General features: G+C 34.9%; 1 protein-coding gene across 1 annotated transcript in view; it reads right to left on the bottom strand.

Moving 5' to 3' along the window:
- Positions 1-8,596: 8,596 nt before the first annotated feature.
- Stam (signal transducing adaptor molecule) overlaps positions 8,597-11,399 on the bottom strand; it is a 35,974-nt gene continuing 33,171 nt past the window's right edge. The window contains exon 11 of the mRNA XM_067131043.1: positions 8,597-9,788. Coding sequence (XP_066987144.1) covers positions 9,611-9,788 — 178 coding nt within the window. The 3' untranslated portion in view covers positions 8,597-9,610. The remainder of the gene's footprint in view (positions 9,789-11,399) is intronic.

Raw genomic sequence — 11,399 nt, 5'->3', positions numbered from 1 at the left:
ATTAATATGATTGCTGTCATGTTTCTTTCGCAACCAAGCTGCAACCTCAACCGCAACACCACCAATCTCCAACACAACTCCCGATGCTAAGCTGCTCGCATCGCACAAAAGAACCCCATTCTCAGACCGAGAAACATGCCACTGCACTTGCACTGGATCATCTTCGTTTACCTTCTGGACAACCTCTTTGAGCATCAACACATCTGGGTCTACATTACGTCCCATGACCCTCCATCTGCTCGTCGCTTCACAGAGCCACAAGTTACCCAGCCAATTGGCAATGAGGCAGTGGCCCACCAATTTTCCACAAACTGAAAACAACTCTCGTCTCGATATCTCATCCAAAATCTCTGGGATGGCATTACCTCTTGGAAAATACCGAACACCATCTTTCTCACTTAAGACCCAAAGCAGCATTCCCGCCAAAGTCTCAGGTGGTTTAACAATCAATCCATTCATTTTCAAGTACGTGACCAACTCAGAAGCTGGCACCAGAGTTTCGTCAACCAAAATATCATCAATGTAAGAACTTGTAGTCTTTTTATGTCATTACTCCTCCCGAAAACGTCATTAAAACTTTTCCCATAATTCGAGGAGCAGAATTCAACCCAAATCCCAACCTAGTTAAGCAGTTAGTCCGCCCTTTATAATTTACGCGTTGATGACACCACAGCTTCTTGGCCACTCTAATTCCAGATCTGCTGACTTCAAATCTACAACAGCTACGTTACCTTGCATTTTGCGCCATTCCCTTAAGATCTCACCACACACATCAGTAGCATCATCCTTAGTACGGCACTCTACAAACTTGTTCACCTCTCTAAGTCCAGCACTGGTCTAACTTTATTTTTAGTTGGTTGCTCAACAGCCATTAAGGGCAAGACCCCAACCTCAATCTGCTTGTCCCAAGGGAGCAAAATACCCTCTTAAATCCATCTATCTACTTCCTTCTCAAATCCCCTTCTCTTCCGTTCATCCCATCCTTTATCATAACTAATCTTATTCGTCAGCTCTATTTTATTTCCCTCATTGACGAACCACTCTAATGTCCACTGACCCCCATCAAATCTTGCCACAAAATCTTTATCTTCAACTGTAATAACACTGGAATTACCACATGCGTTAGCTATTGCACCGCACTCCGAGTTATCACTGAACATTTACTTTATCAAATATAACTTTGCCCTCAGTTACTGTATCACCTGCAAACCCATTGATTGCATTCATGAGCAAAATTAAATCAATAATGTCAATTAGTTTCTCAGCCACTAAAGCAGTTACTGGTTTTCGCAGCATATGTGGGACTCCACACCCACAATTCTGACCACTGAATTCACTAAAACTTCGCCTATTGAACGCATTTGGCCCCCTTCCCCCCAAACTATTGCTTTACTCTCAACAGACTTGGGCCTGGATGTAGGCTACTAACAGCAGCAACATCACTGAATGTATTCGAAGTCAATATTCTCGCTCTATTAATAATTTCACTCCTTGCCATTCCCTGTATTCCTGGTAGCTGCTGCACTGATGCACTGACTTGACTAGGCTTGGCATACCATTCACAAATGATAACCTTAGCCTACCATGTGTTCCAACCCATCCCCTTAAATCCAGCTAACCCTGACAACCTTCTTAATTCACATGCAAAAATATCTACCGGCTCCCCCGCCCACCTTGAAATCACAAATTTTTAAAGTAATTTGTATTTTTAATAACTATACAAATCTGGTCATCTTTCATTTCCAAATACAAAGCTAATGCATCACCTTCCAAAAACAATGGAATAAATGCAGCCACATCATTTACTTTCTGAAGCCTAGAACCAATCTTAAATTTTAAACGTCTCCTTTGTCCTTTTTTAATAAAGCCATCAACCAAAACTGTCTCCTTTGAACCATGATAAATGGCAAAAATCAAACTTCAGGGTTCCAAAACAAACTTAGGTCAATATGAGATATTGTCTATAATCAATATAAAATAATAAAACTTTGTCTCTGGAACACTTTTGAGGAGATTCACCATTCATGATTATCTAATCGGCATCCTCGAAAATTTGATAAATGCATAACCGAAAAAGGTTTTTACTGTAACCAGGAAGAGTGTAATGGTTTCAGAAAAACTTCCCCATCGAATGATTTTCGATTTTTGACATAGGTTAGACAAAACACCCCCTCCATACAATGGCAAAAGAGAATAACTCATCATAAGAAACAACGCTTTAAAATGAAAAATATCCCATTTTACTTTTAATTTTGGTACTTTATCATAGTTCTCTGGACATTCACCCAAACCAACCCTAAGAGAATCTCCTGAAACAACCTTTCGGAACGTCCCTTCACACGATATCTCTACCAAAACCTCTGGACTCTCTTCACCTTTCGACCGCTTTCTTCACCAATACCTAAGACCCTCTACATCTTATACAAACACCCAATCCCTAAGACCATATATATGCTATATACATACATTATATATATATATATATATATATATATATATATATATATATATATATATATATATATATAATATCCCTGGTTAGCATCTTGACAATCCGAAGAACATGCCAAAGAAGAGTGGCCAAGGAACTGGGTTCGTTATTTTAATGAACAAATAGGGTCAAATACTCCAACATGTTGGTCTTCTCAGAGGTGCAACCTAGTTTGAAACCCATTTAGATTTCGTTTAATTTTGACATTTTGTTAGTTCGCAGTAAGACTTAGTTTAGTTGTTCGTTATTTTATTTATTTATTTTTTTTTTTTTTTTTGAGGGAGTATAGCATAGTGGCTCTTTCTTGGCTGGTATTATTTGTTTCATTTCAAGGCCTTTAGAATAACTTATTTCTAAAAGTTTGTCTAACGTTAATAGTTTCTTAAAATTTCTCTATAATGTATCAGATAACTGACACTTGCATCCTTTCTCATAGGACTCTCTGGTGTCTTTTATTCTGTATCATACAAAATCTCTCAATGTATTACCAGCCTGTCTTATGTTACATTTCCAATTTTGTGTTGCAGCCAGAAGTTTCACTATGAATTTTGTATCTGCAGTTGTAATTATGACTGTGAGATGGAGATGGCTTGGACATGCCCTTTGCACACCCCCTGGGAGAATAGTGAATTATATTGTCAGCTAGGGTCCCGTGAGCGCCAGGCTAGTTGTTAAACAGACCTACTTGGATGAGAAGGACGGTTAGAGATGAGTGGGTTTTTGGAAAATAAAGCATGGGAAAGACACAAGTGGCGGAATTTCACAAAGGTCCTTTGCATTATTATACACAGAACTGGAGGCAGTGATGAGTAACCGTTGGTGATGGAGTGTCTACTCTTCTCTTTCATAATGATTTTTTATTCATGGTGACTTATGGTGTTGTTGGTTTTCTGATTCTTCAGTGTATTACATTTGTTTAAATTTTCTTATTGGATATTTTGCTCCCAGATGGGCCATTTCACTAGTGTTGCATAAATTTTTTGGAGGATCCCATTTTCTAATTTAAATTTAGTTTTTTTATGCCATGCATTCTGCTGTAATAATTCTTGATCCTGTTCTGTGGGAGACAGAACCTCAAAAGTTTTTTTGTAGTTTCTTGGGAGCTTCATATTCATTTACATGGTTTAGATAACTTTGGTTTTGAATGAAGGGTTTTTCCCTGGATAAAAGTTTCCACTTTAAGCTTGCTTTCCTTCTATAGTAGACGTCTCTTATCTGGCCATTATCAATTTATAGAAACTACATTCCATAGTTCTGACATGGCACTTAAAACTACAACTGACAAATCTGTGGTTGGTGCGTGTCCAATCTGTGGGATGATTAGGTCCACTGAACTTTTTACACATATGCTAAATTTTGAACATAATTTACCTGGCAAAAGTATGGATACAGAAAGTGAATCTGTCGATTTTGACCCGAGATTTTTATATTTTAGTACTGGGCTTTGCCCAGTGAGTTTTATCTTTGACACTGTTGCATGATAAATTCTACTTATGTATTTCATAAATGGTACCTTAATACAGAGTATATAGTTTTATCATAATTCTAGGACTCCATTTCCATGATTCTGGTTTTCTCGTAATATGGGGTAGTATTACTGTTCCCTTGATGTAGTTAATTTCATTGTTTTGTTACTTTTTCTCATATTTTGCTAAACAGATTGACTTTTCTTAGCTTCAGTCAATCATTCATCAATTTTATGAGGTCTAAAGGGACTCTGTTGTGTTGGATTTTCACAGGGTTGTTTGTTTGCAAAAACCAAGGAAGGAATTTTAACCACTGATTTAAATGTACTGTCTAAATGTACTAGAGTTTGATTTAGTTAAGTTTTTTTCCCTATGGTTCCAGAGCAACCAGCCTATTCAGTCATTTCTTTAGAGGTATTCATAAACTTGAACTTTGCCATGGCACCTTACAGTCAAGCATTTCAAAATATGCAAGTATAAATAACTTGCCTTGCTTGAGCAACAATACTGCTATACATTATGTACAGCTGCCCCTTAGCAGATCCACCAGGACTTACACTTAACATTCCATGTTTTAAGGACTGTCACTGCATTGAGTTTGGGGACAACACTGAGGGCCAAATTTAGTCTTTCTCCTTTCTCAGATTCTATGGATGAGGCGGCACACCATCCAACCTCACCTTCAATAATGTCTTGAGAGCAATTAACACTATATTCAATGATATATAGGGGTCATAAACCTAAGATGTATCCTGATATGGTAAGGTGTGAAAAAATGAGTGCACAATAGTTAACAAAGTTTAGCTTGGAAAGCTATTAAATTTAAGTACTGAACAAATGCTTTATAGTGATCCCCCTATCCCCTACACTTGACAGAGTTTGAGGGAGTAGAGCCTTGAAGCTAGTAAAGTACTAAGAGCCTTCAGGCTAGCAAAGGATAAGCAGAGAAATAAAATATAAAGGGTAAAAACAGAGAGGTTAAAAGACGGGGGGAAACACATGGGGAAGAATGTAATCAGAACATCAACACCAAAGACTGAAGGAAGAGTGTGGTCTGAACAGTAAAGTGGATGAAGAAAGATGCAAAAAATGTAATGGACAAAGTATGAAAAAGACGAACATTAAAAATTTAAAGCTGCAAAGCAAATAATAAGTATAATAAGTGCAGATGGATACATATTTTGAACAGTAACTAAAAGAAACTAAAAAATATGAACTGGATGATGTTAACATAAGAGGAACCAAGAGAGAATAAGACATTCATTTAGCATACTTAATTTTAATTTTATCATTACTTTTATTATTGTCTTTGCTCAATTTCCTTGAAACACATGCATTTATTCCAGGAGAAAGGTTGTGAGTCAAACCAATTGCATTTTTGCTTGTTTTACAACAAAGTATGCAAATAATTAAAACAGTAAGACTATGATAGTAGTTATGGCACTATTAAGGTTAGTACAAATATAAACCCTGCCAAAATGTAAATACCTTTATTTACTGGCAAATAAATCTATCAATTACAGATTTCATACTGCCACTTTTCAAAGAACAGATTTATTCAAAAGATCTATAATGCAAAGACTCCAGAAATAGTTTTTTTCATGAAATACAGTATTTTATAACTTTATATTCTAATTGCTGATAAAATATATAAAGATTTAAGGATTAATCATAATATTTGAGGAATGATATGAATGAATAAAGGGGACTCATGAATTAATGGGAATCTTAAACTGCAATATTAGAATATGGTACATTACAGCCTACTGATGGGTGACATGTTACACAGGTGAAATCATAGTACTTCAAAACGCATAATACATATTCTGGTGGGAGTTAACATAAATCATATTTGCTTTTAACAACAAAACACAGTGAACCAGAAATATCACTAGAAATACAAGTCACTTGTTCCTATACAATCTATATATACATAATAAAAAATAAATATAACACCTAGTATATTTACAAAATGCACATGCTGTAGCCCTCTGATGACTCCTCTTTTAGTTCTGAATTCTACAGCTGCCACTGACGTTAAAAGGCCATTATTCTGTTGTGGTGTATGTACGTACATATACACACACACAAACAACACAGCAATACTTCCATGTGCAAACCTTATGAATGGATAAACTACACTGCATATTATCACCCTCATTACATTACATTCACAAGTAAATGAACACTCACATACAAGTGTATACACACTAGACACACAAACCTCTCCTGAAAAAGGATGTTAAATTGCTGTCAAATTGTGACTGAGTTATGCATAAAAATTAATATTCGTTGTTGTTAAAAAATGAAGACCATGTAAAACTATACCAACATCAGACACATGACTTGTACCCTTCCAAACACTGTGGGAAAAAAAAAAAAGAAATATGAAGATTGCACATTGCATAGATGAAAGATATAAATATGTGAAATAATTAATATATTTTACATATAATAACAAGTACATAAACTACAAATGAAGGTAAGAGATATCAATAAAAGTAATAATTTCCCAGTGAATATTCACAAAAAAAAATTTCAGCACTAAAAAGACAGGAGAGATTACACCATGCAAAACATAACACTGCAACTAAATTTCATACATGCACTCCCAAGTAACTCAACAAATTCTTCAATTTGTAAAATGCTAGTGAACATACGTTCCTTCAAACCACAGATGGAAAGCATATATTGCCAAAAATGCTAAGAAGCCATAAAACTTTTGAAAATTACATGCTAGTACTCATCTGAACTGCAGGACTTTTGCTTACAAATGTTACTTTATTATCAAGGCCAGCATAAGGAAGTTCATGCTTAGGTGTAAAGGTAATCTATGATGGTCACTAACAGTGTCAAGTGTTTACTGCAAAGCCTGAATTAGAATGACCTTACGAGTGTAACCTTTACAGTTTGCATGGACACCCCACATCCTAAAAATTACTATGAAAACATAGCCTTGGAAATGAACACTGTTCTATTAATGGCAACTTGTAAACAACTAAAATATGAAGAGCAAAGACTCAGGTAATTAGAATCAAGGGCATTCCCTTTACTCAACATGAGATAATACAGTCACTACATGTCAGCTGAGAACAATTTCATTTGTCTTCCAAAAAATATATGATTCTCCATGTGACAGCGTTCTCCTTAACAGCTATGAAAAAATTTAAATTTGTTATTTTTTGAATATGGGTGTTTTAAACAATAAACATTCTACTTCAAATACATTAAGGAGAGCAAGAGCTGACCACCTTTGTGACACCTAACCCGCAACCCTCAAACAAACAATAATGAATGAGGAAGTTTTCTACACAACAATTACAAATAGGAGCATATCTTTCAATACTTTTTTATGAACTAAGTTAAGTAAAAGATTCTTTTTATGAAATAGTTGTTGAATATTACACCATATGGTCTGGTGAACTACGAGCAAAATAAAAAATTCTAGAATATTCAACGCGTTAGATACAAGTCAGAAGGTCATGAATCACTAAAAGTAATTCAGTAGTTATTGATGAAGTTACTACCAGCAAAATTCTTTTACTGCTGTTTAAACATTGATATTATATATATATATATATATATATATATATATATATATATATATATATATATATATATATATATATATATATATATATATATATATATATATATATATATATATATATATAATATATAAGTTTACATATTTACCTTCCTCACTTTTATTTAACTTTCCTTGCCCCATAAAAGACACTTCAGTCTGTGGTTTATTATCATCATCATCATTATTATTATTAATAATTAGTTTTACCACTTTTAAACTTCCAGGCTTTCACAGAGCTCATCTGAAGACTGCACAGCAAGTTAACTATCTTATTGCATTTTTTATATGAATGGGTGCTCATTTAGAATTGCAATTACCTTTACAGGCTGTGAAATTTAATCTTAAAAATTGGGTTTTCTAATGCTCCCTTTGTGAAAAAAAGGTTAAAAACTGCCTTGCCAAGATTGATCTCAATTATCGTTTCATTCTGTGTCTTGTCTATCTTATCCTTACTCTTGCCATTTATAATAAGCATAAGAGAGAGGGAAAATTTCCTTTGATAACAATCTCTAAAAGTGGATAACAGAACAAGGAAAGTGATGAGAATTGGGTGTGGAATACTGGTGTATGTCAATGTTTTAAAATTGAATTTTCACTATTTCTGCATATGCAATACCACTATGGTGGAGAAAAATTAGCGTGTAAATATTGAGACTTTCCCAAAAAGACTACCGAGATATCGTGACAAAGCATCTGATCCAACATAAACCTAACAAAGATGTCTTGGCCATGGCATAGGCTTTCAAAATTGCACTGTTGATGTACAAAGCAACAAAAATCAGCAAAAGTATACTGTATTCTGTATGCATGTGAAGGTTATCACTTTTTCTATAACATATACTGATTTTAACACTTCTTATATGAAGCACATCACTTCCGATTATTCTTAAGTAGGTAAACACGACTAATAAGTTGAACTACTTACAAACTCAAGGAGCTAGGAGTGGAAAATTTTTGGTGAAATTGTATTCACTGACACAATAACAGACTACAAAAGGTTCCACAATGAATAAGCAGCAATCACCACAATTTTGTTGAGTTTTATAATACTTTTCTTTTTTTCTTTCTCAAAGCCTCAAATTTCATTATTAATACTTTTAACGCCTGAAAAGTGCATACAGAGTTCATAACAAGAAGACACAAAACTAGTAAACATGACAATAACTCCAACCACATATTTGTGATTCAGAAGCTGATAATGAACTTATAATTTTTTTCATAAAGTTATAAACAACTATTATAAAAATGTTTTACAAATCTGTATTTTTATATAATGTAGCAAGGTGCTCATTAACAACAGTATTGCCTGAAATAAAAAATGGATCAAATTCAAGGCATAAACCCAACAATTACTTCGAATTGAAAAGAGTAAACTGAAAAAGTACAACCTGCTCCTGACCGAAGAGAGCTCCGACTCACACTCTCAACACCACAGTAACTTGCAACAGCCACAAGATTTTAAACTTCTTATATACGACTACAACATTTGCCTAACAGGGGGCTGCTACAAATAAATGGTAATAAACAATAATTAACTTGAATCTTGTTTCACCCTTTATAACTTAACCACTAGAATCGATGACTACAAGAATAGTGAAATCATAAGTATAAAACTTAAGCATAAACAGCTATTGCAAAACCTTTTATTTTACTGAATGATCACAATACAGTACTTCAAAATTCTGGGACAAATTATCAATGCTGACTTCTGATCAAGCGAAAGTTTACACTTTGTTTTGATGCATATTACTTCATTAAACCTTGTAATATTTCTATCGTAGCCACCAAAGGCTTTACCTTTTCAATGTTTTATTTTTGTTCAGGACTTAATTAAACATACCTTGAGTGATATATCTATACAGGATCATAGAAATATTGCTAGCCATACATGCTTAAGAGTCATTAGTCCATAAATTTCCCTCCAGTTCAAAAACAATATCACTGACACATGAATATTCACAGGCACAACTGATGGAAAGCTTTTCCATATATCTGATGAATTTCCTCATTCTTAACTGATGATGCAAGACTAACTGCACATATAACTAGCTTGTTGTCCCTTATTTATAATAGTGGCTGCTGGACTGTTTGTGGTTGTGAGTATGCAGGAAATGGGTTTGGCAATCCATTGGCTTGGCCTTCCGGTGGACCATTAGGCTGAGGGACACCTTGGGGTGGTCCGTATTGGCTATTCGAGGGTAGATATCCATAACTGGGCATCAGACTAGCTCCGGCATCATGACTGGAATGAGAGATAGCATTATGTTAGTTTTAACTTTGATATAGTTATGTTCAGTCAATAAAAAATGAGAATGTATTAGTAAATATCTTGTGCCAATCTCTGAAGGTAACAGTTAATCCTACTTTTAAGATGATAAAATGTTACATAAACATATGGCTAAGTCTAAATCATTATTTACATGTAATGCATGACCTGACTTACATGTTGCCTAAAAGTGTAATTAAAAAATATTTTACTTTGCTTCACATCACCCATATACAGCTCGCAATTGTGTTCTCTGAATGTTCCAGACACTGCAGTCTTCTCTATCAATCTAAAGAAGAGGTGTTAATACTGCACAAGCACCACCTGAAATCTCATGTCCCAGCAGGAAACTGTCAGACTTTGTGTGTATCCGCCCAACTGTTAACAGCTTAGCAGTTCCCCATGCTGGGTTTTCCAAAAGGATTGCCTTTACGGAAAAGAACTCATGAAATCAATTTCAATTCGTGAAATAATTCTTTTCACCTGTTCCCCTACAAGTTAAGGTAGTTGACAAAGGCAATGTTTGTGTGAATTAATTCACAGTTTTTGAAGTGGAATCATATAAAGAAACTTAGGAAATAGAAAACACAGTATCATAATGGAATCACTGCAGAGATGCTGAAGCTGAAACTAAAATGATACCCGGTATGCTAATGAGACTGTTTTACCAAAAATGGAGAGAAGAAACAAAGCTTGATGATTGGAAGTCATGGCTAAAGCACCAAAGAAAGGTGACCTGGCATACTGTGGCAACTATAAAGGTGATGCATTTGTGCTCATTGTAATAAAAATATACAGTTTGTTTACTTAAGCTAGAGAAGAAAAACTCAACATAAAAAAAACATAAAAAATAGAGATGAACCATATGGTTTTAGAATAGGTAGCAGTTGCTCAGGTCAAATATTTGAGTTAAAACACTGCAGTAGTGTAAGGAATTTAAAAAATTCCTTCTGGTGGCTTTGGTTGATATAAGAAGGTATTTGACAGAGTTAACAAACCAAAACAGTACTATGCAAGATCTTGCATCGCCATTGTATTCCCATTAATTTGTAAAGCCAATAAAAAATTATCCTTGAGGAAATTAGATCCACTTTTCATGTTGAGGGGGTCTTGTCAAATATACTTGCAGTAAAGTGTTAGGTGCTACTAAGGAATTTCAGCTGCTCAATGATTTTATAAGGAAACAAGTAAAAAATGCACTGAAGTTTCTTCGGCGCAATCAAGTTTTCTGTACATCATATAATCCAGGACCCCGAAAATTGATATATCTTTTGGTGGTCTTGGTATAATACTGTATGAGCCGTCGCCCATGAAACTTTAACCACGGGCCAGTGGTAGCCTATCCCATGTTGTTGCCAGAAGCACGATTATGGCTAACTTTAACCTTAAATAAAATTAAAACTATTGAGGTTAGAGGGCTACAATCTGGTATGTTTGATGATTTGCAGCCCTCTAGCCTCAGCAGTTTTTAAGATCTGAGGGTGGACAGAAAAAAGTGTGGATGGACAGACAAAGCCGGCACAATAGTTTCTTTTCAGAAAACTAAAAAGTGGTCTGAGATGGAAGGGAGGGTTTAGAGTGGAGTAA

The sequence above is a fragment of the Macrobrachium rosenbergii genome, chromosome 29 (assembly GCF_040412425.1).
Source record: "Macrobrachium rosenbergii isolate ZJJX-2024 chromosome 29, ASM4041242v1, whole genome shotgun sequence".
NCBI classification, from domain to species: domain Eukaryota; kingdom Metazoa; phylum Arthropoda; class Malacostraca; order Decapoda; family Palaemonidae; genus Macrobrachium; species Macrobrachium rosenbergii.
Note: the sequence above shows the minus strand (reverse complement) of the source record. Positions and strands in the feature narration are given on the sequence as shown.